At 32.9% G+C, this 15,794-nt stretch overlaps 1 protein-coding gene across 9 annotated transcripts in view; it reads left to right on the forward strand.

Annotated features, from left to right (window-relative positions):
• LOC149072610 (embryonic polarity protein dorsal-like) overlaps positions 1–10,667 on the forward strand; it is a 45,920-nt gene extending 35,253 nt beyond the window's left edge. For all 9 annotated transcript variants that reach the window (XM_089247165.1, XM_089247169.1, XM_089247170.1 and 6 more), the window contains 3 exons: positions 2,327–2,428; positions 7,788–7,865; positions 10,032–10,667. In XM_089247165.1, coding sequence (XP_089103291.1) covers positions 2,327–2,428; positions 7,788–7,865; positions 10,032–10,582 — 731 coding nt within the window. In that variant the 3' untranslated portion in view covers positions 10,583–10,667. The remainder of the gene's footprint in view (positions 1–2,326; positions 2,429–7,787; positions 7,866–10,031) is intronic.
• Positions 10,668–15,794: the final 5,127 nt, after the last annotated feature.

The raw sequence follows: 15,794 nt of genomic DNA on the forward strand, positions 1-15,794 counted from the left end.
TTGATCAAAAGATGATCGCTGTTTTCTACGAGGCATAATTGATCGTTTTTTTGAAAAAACCACAAGAAAAACACAATTGCCGTACTTCAATTCGTCGAAATCTCCAAGCCTTAAATAGCGCTTTGAAGTGGCGCCACAGGCGCGCGTGATGTGCGTCTGCGCTGAAATTCTAATCATTTGCATATCTCACCTCCGCTAATGCATGTTGTAAATTTCATATTATTTGCATGCTTCCTTCAGGGTGTTGCATTTACGGTGGCCAGCAGTGTAGCTTCTTTGACCAGCCAGTTTGATATATACAGTAAAACCTCGTTAAGTCGTCACCCTGATAAGTCGTCACTCCGGTTAAGTTGTCATTTTTCTTCAGGCCCTTCCACCTCTCATAGACAACAATGTTATTAAACCCTCGTTTACTCGTCGCTAATTTCAGTTAACTCGTCACTATGAAAAAGTTTGAGAAAGAGGAACAGACTATTTTTATGGCTCCCATTAAAAAAAGAGCTTGTTAACAGCATTGCCATATGCTTAAAAGTCACCATAAAATCCTATATACCCAAACGGAACAGTTTAAGTAACGAAAGTTACGTTGGGGAAGTTCATTTGCCAACTAAGGTTTTTGGAACGTTGAGGACTGTTCAAGCTAGATCTCATTCCTGCCTCATTTCACTGGAGAAACTGGACAAACCGCGATACACCCAAGCTCTGTCGCAAGAAGCAACGTAAGCGCTTCGCCCCCGGGGGGGGGGGGGCAGGGAATCTCCGGCAAAACCAAAATTTATTGATATGTCAAAGATTACATATAGTGCAAGGAAATCAAAAATTATGTAAATCGAAGAATCAAATTAATCAAGTTAAATTAATAAATTATATAGTCAAGGATAATAAATAATCATAGAAAGCATGGGCTCTACTAATTTAGGGCTTGAAATTTAAACAAAATATCTTTGTTGAAAAAAATTAGACATTCTTTCCCAAGCTGAGGTCTTCTGTTCACTTTTCCCTGCACAGGACCCCTCCACCAAGTCAAAAGTGTTCGAGATTACTTTGTAGTTGCATCATGAACTACTGATGAAGAATTCAAACACTAAAATTAAGTTTGATGTACTATATGTAAAATTAATGTGCAATAGAGAGTTCTGTTACAAAGAAAAGCTGCTTATTCAAACAGTTGCTCTGTCAGTCTAAATTAAAAATTACTAGTATAAATCAAAGTGTACAGTGCATTTCAACACAATAATTTAAATAATAAGAGATAAAAAAGATAAAAAATTGCTATTATTTTTTCTTTCGCAATCTATAAATTTTATTAATATATTGTTATTTTGATTCATACTTTAATAAATGTCATATTACTTTAAATTTATACGATTTTCATAACATTGCACATTAAAACTGACGGAACTCCGGTTAAGTCATCACTCCGCTTAAGCTGTCGTAATTTTTCGATAACTTGAGGTGACGACTTATCGAGGTTTTACTGTATATATGTAGCTATCGGACACAATGTGTTTACAATATATTTTTTTTTTCAATGTGGTAGAAAGCTTTTTAATGCTGTCTCAGCTTCCAAATTAATTATTTTCTATTCTTTTGATCTCTTTCTGGCATCTGTGATTTCCTGATCCAGTATCTTTCTTTGAAATTTGATTCATCTTGTTATTTTAAGTGTTAATTTCCAAATTATTTTATTCCTGGTGTTTTTTGAATTATATCATCATCTTTGTCATTTTAATTTTTAGTCTTATAATTTGGGGCTTTTCATTTCGTGATAGTCACTGATACTGATTGCTTGTTGACTGCTGGTATATCGGGCGATTCTCCTTCCTAATTCCAAATAAATGTTGTTAATACTTATTAAAAATTAGTTCAAAATCTAATGTGTGTATCAAGAGTTTGGTATTTTTAATGTTTACATTAATTTAATGAACAAAAAAATGTTAGTGATCTCTCACTTGTCATTTCTTTCAGTTGTAATATAATTTTCTGCACTCCCAGTTAAAGATATAAGTAAATAATGCTATTTTTCACTTATGTCTTTTTTTTTTCCTTTCTTTTATAAAAACTTTTTCTTTTTTCTTTTAAAAACTTCTTTTTCCTTCTTTTTCAAACTTCTTTTTCAAACTTCCACCGCCTTCTCGATGCAAGGGAACAAAGAAAAAGACTACTGTATTTTGTCATTCAAACAATAAATCTGAAAATTAGATTCAGTGAACACAGTGACAATTATTAATAGTTTTAATTAAGAAAATTTGTGCTACTAAAAAATATTTCAATATTGTTTGCACAATATCTTAATCTTATTGTTTGCACAATATCTTTATTCCAGATCCAGAAGGTTTAGCACGGAAGAGATTGAAAATGGAAGATAGTTGTTATGATCATTATTTGCAGGCCAGTGCATCATTGGTTGGAACTAAGTTGGCTGCTGGTAATTTTATATTATGCCTTCTTTTTTTTTGTCTCCATAGTGCAAAAGGGTGATGCACATAAATTCATACATGGTTTATTTCTTTATACAGCAGAAACATCTCACCAGAGGTTGAATGTGGCATATTTTTTAGTTTTGTATACCTGATTCTATATTTTCACATGATTAATATTTAGTGAAGGCAGTGATCTTTGACACATGGCCTGTGGGCCAAATATGGCCCTAGAAGCTTTTTGACATGGTTCATAACCATTTTTATAAAATAACTGAAAACATTGAATGATGATTAAATAATAAATGATTTGATGAATCCTGCATTTCACTACCATCAATGCTGTGTATCTGATACATCATTATCAGGGCTGTCTTAACAAATTGGCAGGGGCCTTAACACGTTTTGGGGACCTCAGTTTTATTATCTAAGAGCAGGGATGGCCAACCTTTTTCCAAGCTGTACCACAATCATGATTATTTACAACGCTCGTGTTACTTTACGAATTTTAACACTCAGACCATACGTCCTGTTTTTACGGGACATGAGCATTCTCAACGTTCCTGCAAAATATTGTTCAACTGTCTTCCTAAAAATCCCAGTGTGCTTTTGAGTTCTAAATTTTTTTAGAATGAATAATTCAAATTTTATCCTATTTTTAATCAAAGATTTTTTTTATTTTATTAAATTTTAAAGATGAAAAACCGATTGAACGCATTGAATAAAAAGTCATGACAGTTATTATTTTAAAAGAGGACATAATTACACAGTTTACAGAAATGCTTAAAAACCACTTAATGAAAAATGGTTTCAGAATTTTTGAAAGGAATGTTTCCAAAATTAATGATTGAAACATTCAGTTATTTCAGAATTAGAGACAGGAATGAAAATAAAATTAAAGAAAGAGATATAACTAGGATATTTGTGTGTGCAGGGGGGGGGGGGCAAACATGATTTTGCCACTCCTCCACTGTAAAATTTGATAATTGTATAAGCTTCTTTGTTCTGCGTAAATTTTGCTGCCCCCCTTAAGTTTACCGATCGGGGCAGTTGTCCCCTTTGCACACCCTCTAGTTTGAGCCCTGATAAAAACATTCAATTATTTCAGAATCGGTGACAGGAGGAGGAATATTACCCAAAATTCCACAGTACGTGTGGGCGAAAACCAAAAGCCATCAGCTTAGTTATGATAAAGTGAAACTATATAAATAAACAAAGTGCAGAATTTTAGCTTGTAAAGAGAATCATGGCTCGCATATCGAATAAAAATTTTTTGCTCATTAACCAAATCACTCTTTAACCAAAGTTCCACTGTATATATTACATTATAAAATGTATATATTATACAAGTGTATGTAATTAATTATTGCAATTTTGTTATCATTTATTCTCTAACCTGATGGATTTTCACTACAACTGCTTCCATAACAAAATTGATAATATATTTATATATTTTTTTATTCCATTTAAATATGAATCAAGCTCATTTTTTTTCCAAACAGTCAATACAACAACTATTATGATGTCCCTTTTCCATGGAACAGGGGTGTTATAACGAAAATATTGACTGTAGCACCAAAATTCTTTGAAATGGATGGATTGTAGTTCGACTGTCATAGGTCTTAAAGAGCGTTATCCCTCCCTCTTGTTTGTAATCTAGGTTACAAGAGAAAAATAATTGTTGCTTTTTGCAAGCAAATATTCAACTAACTCAATTAATCAACTCATTCAACATAGTAAAGCTCAAGTGCTTCAAACAAGTTGAAGCAGACCGTGTTGTTGAAATTTGCTGAATCTATCTTATAAGCAAACTAAAGCTATATATAGTCGGCTCCCCATATTTGCAGTTTCCGTATTCGCAGGTTTTTCTTCCTTTATGGGAATTTTTTTTTGCAACACTCAGAAATCATCATTCATGTGATTTGTTTACAAAATTTGAGTTGTGCATGTTTAAGATGGCTAGCTAATGACATTACTGTCATCACTAGAGCCATGACAACTTCCAGGAGAGAAATCACCTCTGGTTGGATTAACCTTTGGGCACATTGTGCGTTAAAGGACAGAGCCAACTGAAGAGACTATAAAAGACATTGTCACGTTAGCAAAACAGGTGGGTGGAGAAGGCTTTAGTGATATGGGATATAGAAGTCTAACAGCTAATAGCAATTCAGAGGTATTGACCGAGGAGGAATTAATGCAGTTGACTGCTCCTGAAACTGAAGCGGTACCAGATGAAGAAGATTGAGATAAAGAAGTGAAAGACAAGTTCACTATGTTTATAACATAGTGGAAGGGCTTTGCAAGTTCAAATTGGCATTAGATTGTTTTCATGACATAGATCCTTCTATGGTACGCTCTTCACATGTAGAAAAATTAGTAGAGGAAGCCTTGTCATCATATTCCAACATACTTGATGATATGAAGAAGCGGCAAACAGAAATCACAACGTTCTTTCAGAAAACATCGCCAACGCCAACAATCGCTGCACCCTCTTTTACATTCCCTTATACCTCTGCGTTTCCCTGCTCTTCTCATGCTGTTCAATAAACAAGATATACAATAAAAAAAACTATGGTTTTGGTTATTCTCAGATTTCCCGTATTTGTGGTCACCCCCTGAACGTAACCCCAGCGAATATAGGGGTTGACTGTATATATATATATGAAGAAAATGAAAACAATACAATAAAATAAATGGAACAATGAGGAGGTCGTTCTCAAGGGGGAACCTCCCTCCCATATTGTCCCAAGAAGCAAAAATGCATCTGATGATGGTAAGCCAAAGAAAGGCATAGAATTACCATTAGTTCCCACGACATTTTTGCGAAAACAAGCTTTGGAAGTAAAAAATGAGAAAATACAAAAAATTGAAAAAACTAGAAAGACACAAAAAATACATTAGTAGCACAATATTAAATGGACACCTCCACAAAAATGTGTTCAAAAAGTTGGTAATAATAGGAAATTAAAAATGTAAAACCCTACCTGAAATTCAACTCTTTAATGGTAATGTCAAATTGTGAACCACATGGTGTCAACTAGCAAGTCAAAAACGTGGGTGAAGTTTGAAACCCATTAAAGGAAGATGGATAACCGTTGCCACTTAAGACATTTAAAAAGTCAGAAAATGCTTTAAGAAAATCATTTACATTATTGCATGTTTTTTTAATTCTTGATAGTTGCCCAAAAAATATATTTTTCAGAATTCTAATACTAATATTAGAATTGAAATTAGAAAATTAAATTTAAATTCTTTTCTTTTATCAAAAATTCCAATAAAAGCAATGCTATTAGACAAACAAATTTTAAGATCAAGGAAATCTGCAGAAAGGGGGGTCATGATTGGTTCTCTTGAGTGTCAAGTCCGTAGGGTAAATAAATTATTTTGGCTCACAATTTGTGACATTACATTAAAGAGTTGAATTACAGGTAGGATTTTACATTTTTAATTTCCTATTGTTACCAACTTTTTGAACACATTTTTGTGGAGGTGTCCATTTAATATTGTGTTACTAATGTATTTTTCGTGTCTTTCTAGTTTTTCTCAATTTTTGTATTTTATTTTTGTTTTTTTGACTTCCAAAGCTTATTTTCGCAAAAATGTCAGGGGAACTGATGGTAATTCTATGCCTTTCTTTGGCTTACCATCATCAGAAACATTTTTGTTTCTTGGGACAATGTGGAGGTTCCCCCTTGAGAACGACCTCCTTATTGTTTCATTTATTTTATTGTAATTTTTTTTTCATTTTCTTCTAATTTTATAATTTTTAGTTATGTGAATACATACAGCTGCCTTGGGCGCTATACTCTGGCTTGTGAAATGTTTTAATTTTGTTTCAACACATTTAATTTTAAATTCAGTATTTCTTTTAGAATGTTTGTTATATATATATATATAGCTTTATAACTAAAGCCCGTAAGTTTAGGCAGTGCCGTCTTAAGGCATGGGCCCACCCGGGCACGGCCCGGGGGCCTCAAGCGAAGAAGGGGCCTCACAAAAATGAGATCTGGTTGAAGTTTTTAAGAATTAGCCTTGTAGGGCCTCAGAAAAATCACTAGGCCCAGGGGCCCATGATGCTCTTAAGACGGCCCTGAGTTTAGGCACCAAAAATAGTCAAAATAGGCAGTCAAAAAGGCACTAAAAATTAGCTGACATGAAAAATAATGCTAGCTAAAATTAAAGAATGATAATTGTATCAGAACTGTAACATTTTTTGTGGAATAATTTCACAAAACATATTTCTGTAATAACATATTTCACAAAATTTTCAAATGTTAATCTTTGTATTCTGTCTGGTCTATTAATTTGAAAGATCTCTCGAATTCTGGAGACGATTCTTGCCATATCTAAAATAAGTTGCCATGGTTGTTCTCAGTAAATTTATGGTGTAAAAATCAAAATAATATAGTCCTAGATATTTATTTATTTACAATGTTGTGTAATGCTTGAGAAAGACATGTTATTTTTGGTTTCCAAAACAAAACTTTCAATTCATTCTTTTTTTTAAACATGTCAACTGATAGCAAGGGCGTAGCGAGGGGGGGGGGGACTTGGGGGGGTCTGGTCCCCCCCCCCCGAAATGTGAGAAAATGACCGAAAAAAGGGAAAAAGATGGCCAAATCCATTGTTCTGTCACTTTGGTCCCCCTCCGAAATGAAAGTGGTCCCCCCCCCGAACGAAATTTCTGGCTACGCCCCTGACTGATAGGGTTTTTGGCTCACCAGTAAAGAGAAAAAATGTCCACTCATTTTCTTATCATTCAATGACGTAACATTAGGAGTTGTTAGGGTGTTCTTTATGAATCAATTAAAGTGGTCACAAGTCTGATTCACTGAAATAATTTTGTGCATGACCTCCACTTCTCAGCAAACAAGATGCTTCAACAACAAGGTTTATTCTCGTAAATACCACTGACAGGGTTAATCATTAAATTTTCAAAATGGCTGGTGGGCCATAACAGTGGGACATGCATTAAAGAAGCAGGGGGTTCTCAAACTTTTTCCACTAGCAGCACCCCTTACCCTAATCAACGCTTATCCGCGGCTCCCCACACAGCAGTTTAACAAAGAATTTCTTTGGAAAACCTTTGTCAGGCTGCCTCTTCGTGGCGTCCCTGACGAAGGTTGAAGGCGCACCAGGGTGCCATGCAGTTTGAGAACCCTTGCTCTATAGTATAAAATAAACACCAAGAAAAATATACACAATGAAGAAATTAAACAGTAGCAAGCACAAGCATGTTTCAAGGTATTTATGATCAAGAATATCAAGCATACTTTCAGTCAAGATCTTGTCATTTGAATTAGAGGATCCCTCTTATTTTTTAAATATTAAGTTTTGTTCTGTCATTTTTCTGATTATTATGTTTAGAGAGGAAAACACCAATTGCAGTACCAAGAGTTATGAGACAACCTATCCGACAGAGAATAAAAGCAGATCCTGCTACAGGTGAGAATATTTAATAACATAAGCGAGAGAGAGGTAAAAAAATTAATTCATTCTTATAGATGACAACTTCATTTTTGTAAATTTGTAACAAATATATTTTCACATTGGAACCCTGTAATACAGCAAATATTGGAATATATAGTTTATAAACTAACAACAGTTAGATTATAAATCATGTACCATATACCTAATGAGGTATACGAAAGTGAATTTTTCATAAAATTACTGGGAACATGATGGTATTATATTCAATTTTCCACCATATGTCATAGTTTCTCTTCAAAGGTATTATTTTATCCATTATTAGACATGCCAACATTGGCTTAAAGCTTGTCAGTAGTGACGAATGTTCAGCTTTGCCATGGGGGGGGGGGCACCTCTTAGGACAATATAATCATAGTACAATAAAAAAATCACTCAAAAGTTTAATTTTTTTAATTGAAAGTTCATTAAATACAGCACCTCATTGGCACTGGAACCTAGAAGGATCAGGCTACATGAGCCCCATCTCCCGAAGCAACTTGTCGAGATTGCAGAGTCCCTTAATAATTAATGAATATTCAATATAATCCCAACCTGCATATGCCCTTGTGGGCCGCTCATTGGCTTTGTATCAGAGCTCCTACAGCACCTTCAACGAAACATTCTTTCAGACACAAGTTCTGGGAGCTCGACCATGTACTATGTAAATAAAGGTGGATCCAGAACCCGCCACGTTGAGAGAACCACTTAAATATCTAGTTTTAGCCCACAGTATGTGGTGATTTTGAAGGAAAACAGGTTTTTGCGCGTGTGGTCATCAAGTAGAGCGATGGGTTTAGATGATTTATGGGTTACAAATTGTTTTCTATACATAGACAAAAGAGGTTGGATCCAAGTTTGCCTTTTCTTGAACTCTCTCACATTCGTGTATGAATTCATTGCTATGGTAAAGATTGAGATGCAACTTTGAAAAACTAAAAAGTAAAACACTGCAAGAAACTCAAAGACCCAATTTTTTTAAACTGATTTCCATAGTATTTAGAGTGTCTTCAGTAGCTCCATAGTTTATTGCCGCCGTCCGCAGAAACAATGAACAGTTCGTAGCAGTTGGCAACTCTGTCCATTATATTTTCTTGGGCTCTGTCATACAGGTTTTTTTAACCACCTTAACAAGGATTGACTGCAGTTAATTTTGTTTAAACTACCAATACGTTAATCACAGATCAGTGAGAAAAGACAAGTAGAGATATTGTATACATTGCGATAAATGTGATAAATTTGATAAGTTATTTTTCTGAAGCTAGTTATTTCTCTTTCTTTGTCTGTGCTGCAGTTGATCATGTGTTGTTTGAATTATATCACTCTAACACTCTGGAGTTGCAGAATTTTAAATTCATTCTTGGCCTTTCTTGGCATCTAAAATATTAATATTTACTATTTTTTTGAGTGACCCATAATAATTTCCCATCATATTTTTTTATATTTTTGTGCATATTTAAATGAGTAGAATAAGTGGTAATTTTTTCAAAACTTTTTGAAGATGTCGCCTTGAGACCCTTTTCTTGTTTGGTACCAATCAGATTTCTTAGAAGCTAGGCATGGTTTCTGCTCAAGAAAAACTATTCTAAATAATGGGTTTTTTTTTTAAACCTATCCAGGACTTATCCTCTTCCCAGGACAAAAACTAGGATTTTTGTGGGAGGGAGGGGGAGTTCAATTCCATTGATTTATAAAGGTATTTTTGATCCCACCTAAAATTTGTGCCCTCGGCTGGGGCAGTTGCACCCTCCCTTTTGTTACCCCTCCCCCATAGTTACGGCCCTGCCTCTTCCCATGTCAAAAGATACAAGTCATGAAATCGGAAAGTTTTGTCATCCTTTTAGACTAATTTAGCAATCACATAGAAAATTTCAGAAGCCAATATTAATTTTCTAGTTGCCATGGTGATCTGTCGCCTGGGATTTTTCATGCTATGATATAGCCTATATATATTGCAAATGACAGAAAAATACTAATTCTTTAAGAAACATGACTTTAATCAGGTTAACCATAATTAATATTGGTTCAGTCAAAAGTTTGTACCATTCATAGAATTTTATATTATTTCAATCAAAATATTACTGCATGGTAACTTAGATCTTTACTGAATTTGGTTAATCAATACTTATTTATAAATTTTTCAAGGAACTGCTGCTGGAGAATCTTTTACTATCCAGAACATGATGCCTGTCAGATATTCTGCTGTCACCATGCCTCTTCCACTTTCTCCTGAGGCTCCACATTTGACACCTGTACCTTCACCAGGTATGACCATGTCTCCAGATAATTCGATGAGTTATGCATCTTCAGTTTCACCTCCAGCACAGATGTCTGCAGTCATGACAGGGGCGATTCCAAAAACTCTGTCCTCAACAGCAAGCAGTCCTTTGGGAGAACTTGCTGAACAAAGCCCTGCTCAAACTGTTGGCGGTTGTTCCAATATTCTTGATGAAGCTATCATTGAAAAACTTGATAGTCTAGATATTGATCCCAACGATTTGACTGATTTCAATCTTAATCTGGCGGAAAATTTGTCCACCAGCTTATTTGACAGTGCCAATAATCTTATGGAAACACCACTTCAAGATGTTGTCCAATCAGAGAACCAAAATATGCAGCCAGAAGAAAGCTTATGTCGTATTTCTAGAATACAGAATCAATTAGAGAAGTTATGCAAAGATACTCGGTCAAATTAGATTTTATAATAGAAGGCGTGAAAAATCCATGAATGAAAAAAAAAATTATCACTAAACCAAAAAAAAAAAAAAATCAAAATACTTTTAAATTTAAATTTTTCTAACATACATTTGTTTCATATGTACCATTATCATAAAAAAATTCTCTGAAGTGAAATTTATTTGAATAGTTTGCTTCACTTGAAATATTTATTATGAAATTCATAATGCACATACCTATACAGTATAGTCTCATTTTCTGTAATCATATAGCATTTTCTAATCTTAATCAAAATTTTTTAATCATCTTGCAAAAAGTGAAATGACAAGTTATATCACAAATAAAGAGAGGATTAAAATGTTTAAATGAGAGGAAAAAAATTATTTTATTGAAAAAAGTACAAGAGTATTTTGTGTATGATTTTTAAGGCACTTTAGCACATTGATTTTGCAAACAAATACTTGTCAATTGAGAAACTAAGAATGCATGTGAGGGAGTCAAAAATGGTAAGTTTAGTACATTTTTGTCCAGTTTTTGAATTTCCTGTAGGATATGTTTTTGATACTGTATTATACAGTATACATATATTCATTCAGAAATGAATAAAAACTATTCATGTAAAAATGTGTCTAATTTCAATCCAATTAATTTCGTATATTATCAATGTTTTGTGACATGTAATGCTATCATTTTTGATAGTTCACACATTCCAGGCATATATATATTTTTCATGCATCATACTTTCATGTGACTGTAAACATTGTGCTGTTATGTACCTGGTTGTTGCAAATTTACAAGAGAACTACCAGGGTGCTTATATGGCAGATGTCTGAAAAGTTTTATGATAAAATTGAATATATGATCTTATCCATCTCAAAATGTATTATGAAGATTTCTTTTGTTAAGCATCAAAATGTGTGTCCAAATATTTAGACAGTGCTTTTTTTATACGAAAAAAAGTTCTTGAATTTTTATATAAATGACTTCTTAAAAAAGTGTAGAATTTTTCGGACTAGAAGAATATTCTATTTAATATAAGTGCAATTACTAGGCTAAAATAAAAGAAATAGGTTTCAAGTTATCAAATTATTTTTTTTATCAAAGTTTACATAATAGTTTTGATGGAAGTATTATCCTTTGCATTACTGACTGCAGGATAAGATATCAATAAATACTCAAAATAGACCAGGAAAATCATTATAGGGAAATAACTGTAAAAGAACAACATAAGGCAAAAGGATGACCATGAATTCTGTTAGTTTTCATTGTTGTGTGTGTGTTTGCTTTTATCATTAGTTTCATCTTTATTGCAGTAAAAATGCTTATGCCTTAAATTTTATAGTTTACCATCTGCATCAAATTATCAGTGCAGAGTGTGTTCCATGCACCCTTAGGGGTTGACAAAAAATACATGTTTGAACTATGTTTTTTCTAATATGTGTTTCGATTACATGGGATGTGGTCAGGTTTGAGAAAAAAAAAGAAGCTAAAAGGTTTCATTCTCATCCCCAGCAGGACTAAATCTGGATGTGAAAGGGAACCTGCTAACCACTCCATTTATACATAAAAGAATATCTTTGTCATATTGCAGATATTTTATACAGAAATAGAATATCTCTATATAATTAACAAATTATTATTAAAATTGATTTAGCAATTTTCGGTTTCGTTGACTTTTTGCAACTTTTTCACTGCTTCATTTTGCATTTTACATACATTTGCTTAATTAAACAGAACTATTTTGAATTTCCGAAATTCAGTTGGATCTTTCTCTGATCATTGCTGAGAAATTTTGCATATCATATTTTCTAAAAACTATATTAAAAACTTAACAAAATTCATCTTTTTGAGTGCGAAAAATCTTCAGAGTGGTTACGTAGTAAAATAATATATTGTAAGTATTAACTGTTGACTATTCACGTTGGAATGTAAACTTGAAGAACCAATTCAGTTTTTGCAAATACTATTTTTAGTGTTTTGTGCATGTTTCTATGCATAATTATCTTAAGAGAATGAGTGTTATATGGATACAGTACAAAAGTGTTGAAAGAGAGTTCAATTAAGATGACTCATCAATGGTTCTGTTGAAAAGATTAAAAAATATATTCAACGTTGATAAGCCCTGGCTATTTATTTTTAAATTATAAAAAATTAAATTTACTTTACAATCTTATTTATAACCTCATTATATACAATCCATTAAGATTCAACTTACCTCATTTTTATTAATATCATTTTTTTGTTGTGAAGCCCACAGTAATTAAGCCAGTACGATAATAGCAGAGGTCGGCATATTGATCTGAATCAACCAGTCAATTGGGACTTTGGGCCTAGTAACTTCTTATACAGAAATTTAAAAAAATATTTGCCATTAAATTATAATCAAAAGATAATAATGTCATAAAAGACAGTTTCTGGGGTTGACAGTGATAGCATGTAGTAAATCAAGTATGTAATGATTTCATCAGAGTCAATATTTGATAAACATAAAACCCATTAATTATTTCTTCTGCATAATTTGGTTGCCGACCCCTGCTATACAAGGTTTAAAGAAAAAGTCTATTTCCCTCCCTGTTTTATTGCTAATAGGTAAGGTCCCTGAACATTACTATTGGGTTAATCTTCAGTAAAGTGAACATGCTTCATTGATTCAAAGCAACCCTGGTGGCAAGAGTGGAAATTAAATCTAACCTGATTCTCGATGCAAGGTATAAAAAAAAAACATCAATAATAAAAATTTAGACCAGTGTTTCTCAAAGTGGGCAATATTGCCTCTGGGGTGATGAAGTACTCCGGGGGGGGGGGACAGTAGATGCTCTGGATAGGATCCTATGAGTTTGGGTTGACTTAAGTTGGGGGTGACGATTAAAAAAAATTCTATAAAGAAAGGGGCGGTATAATTGGAATTTTTCAACCCTCTGATGTAGACCATAAAATTTGAAAGTATAAGTACCAAGAAAAAGAGCAAATGTGTTATTATAATTAGTTGGTCTAATGAGATATGAATGGTTACAGATTCTTAAAATTTATTCAATTATTGATTTTTTCAATCATTAAATAAACTGTTACAAAATTATTTGTTGACTTGCATATAAGTTTAAAAGAATTTTGAGGCTTAGTGTCATCTACCTTTACACAATGTATTCAAAATACTAATTTGAGTATGCAATAATATATTGTCTTGCATTTAGTGGCAAATCACATAGAGGACATTTCATATAATGTATGAGTACTGTTTAAACATTGCAGCAAATTCCTACGTTGTAACTGTCGAAAGACTGCTAGTAAAAATTTTTCTGTCAAGTGAAGAAAAAGGAATTAGTAATGACATATTTATATTAAGCATCTGTATAACCCTTCATATCTGATAATTTGAATGTATAATTAATTTCTGTTTCTTCGTGCCAAATCTTTCTAACTCAAACAATGCTTAACAAATTTGTGATTTATGTTTCTCTTTAATCTCGTTTCACTACCAAGTTAGATTTGCTAATTTCTATGTTTGCCACCTGATACACCACAATTGCTTTTTATTAATTAGACATGTTACTTTACCAGAGATAGATCCAACATTTATAGTTCGGAGAGAAGGAACCATTCTTTTATTAATGAAAAAGGTGATGGATATTGTCTTTCCTTTTGACTTTGTACATGTAGCAGATTTTTATGTCAATTACATTTTTTAAAATTATTTCCATACCAATTTTAAAGTGTAAATGCTGTTTATAAAAATGCATTAATTTCGATAAAAATGTCAATTTTTGTGACTGTAATCGTGTTTGGAAAATAACCATGAGTTGACCAATGTGTAGCGTGGTTTCCACTGTATGTAACATTTTTTATTTGAAAATGAATGAGATGATGAGAGTGATGTTATAATGCTAATGAGTGAGATAATAAGAGTGATGTTATAATGCTAATGAGTGAAGTATAAGAGTGATGTTATAATGCTAATGAACGAGATAATAAGAGTCATGTTATAATGCTAATGACTGAGAATGATACCCGCCTATCTGTTGTTGTGTAGCTTCAACATATATAATTGAATTGAAAGACATAGTCTATGTAATGTTAGTACTTTTTTTTTGTTAGTATATAAAAAGTTTTTATATGAAATCTGGCGTATGAATATTTATCTCCTGGTAAATTATCATACAATTGTTACAGTTTTTTCTTCCTAAAGCATTTCATGGTATGTTGTGTTGATGTTTAAACATGCTAGTTCATTATTTTTTTTTACTGGCAAGTAAAATCTTGTTTTATGAAAAGTGAGGATAAGGCTCCATCTCTTATTTTTACTGAGATATGTTACTGGATAAAAATACTCAGATCATTTACATCAATAAATTTGGTAGCCTATGATCGTTAAAAATAAATATTTTGGCACAGTGATGTGCTTAAGATGTGATAATATGCACACACAATAAAAATGCAGTGAAGTCTCAATGTTTCCAAAATATGAATTTTCTGACTAGTCTTAAGTCTTACAGATTAACCTAGAGCATCAGCACTTTTGAACTTATCTGATGGAGTACAGCTGTAAACTACAAAGAGTATATATATATATATATATAATTAGATTTTTTTTTTTACACCTCTCATGCAATTGAAGGATTTGCTGGGAAAAGAGGTATAGCTCCACTATCAATTATGGGTAAACTAGTTTTAAAATTTAAATTTTAAAGTTGTTCTAACAAATCTTTTTTTTTCAGTCACTGTGCATTGTTTTTCATATGATTTAGCTCCATTAGCAAGGAAAAAACTTCTTGGGGACACAGAGCAAATTTTTGAGCTATCTCTTTATGCCTACAAAATCATGATTAATCACTTTCTGGGAAATTAATTTTGCATGAAAACTGGCTCATAAGTCAAATTGTCTGCTTTCAGCCCTTGATAAAACCATATTTCATTCTGTCCATCATATTTTTGGACAAGTCCCAACACATACTCATGGTTCAGGCTGGGCGCACACCAGTTTGACAAGACAGCTTTAGACAAGCCTAGTCATTGTTGTTCATGTTGATTTGTATGACCCAATGCACACCAGTTAGTCATATATATACAAATTGAAACATTGCATCATACAAATCAACATGAACAACAATAACTAAGCTTGCCTAATGTGTGCACCCAGCCTAAGAGTAAGGAATGGACTGTATTTTGCCTGTCAAGGAAACAGCTCCTGAACTTGCCTCCTCCTTGATCGAGATAAACAAGACATCCAGTTCAATT

This window comes from Pholcus phalangioides, unplaced genomic scaffold (genome assembly GCF_987345545.1).
Source record: "Pholcus phalangioides strain wild (caught in Gottingen) unplaced genomic scaffold, Ppha-v1.0 ptg000017l_1, whole genome shotgun sequence".
NCBI lineage: Eukaryota > Metazoa > Arthropoda > Arachnida > Araneae > Pholcidae > Pholcus > Pholcus phalangioides.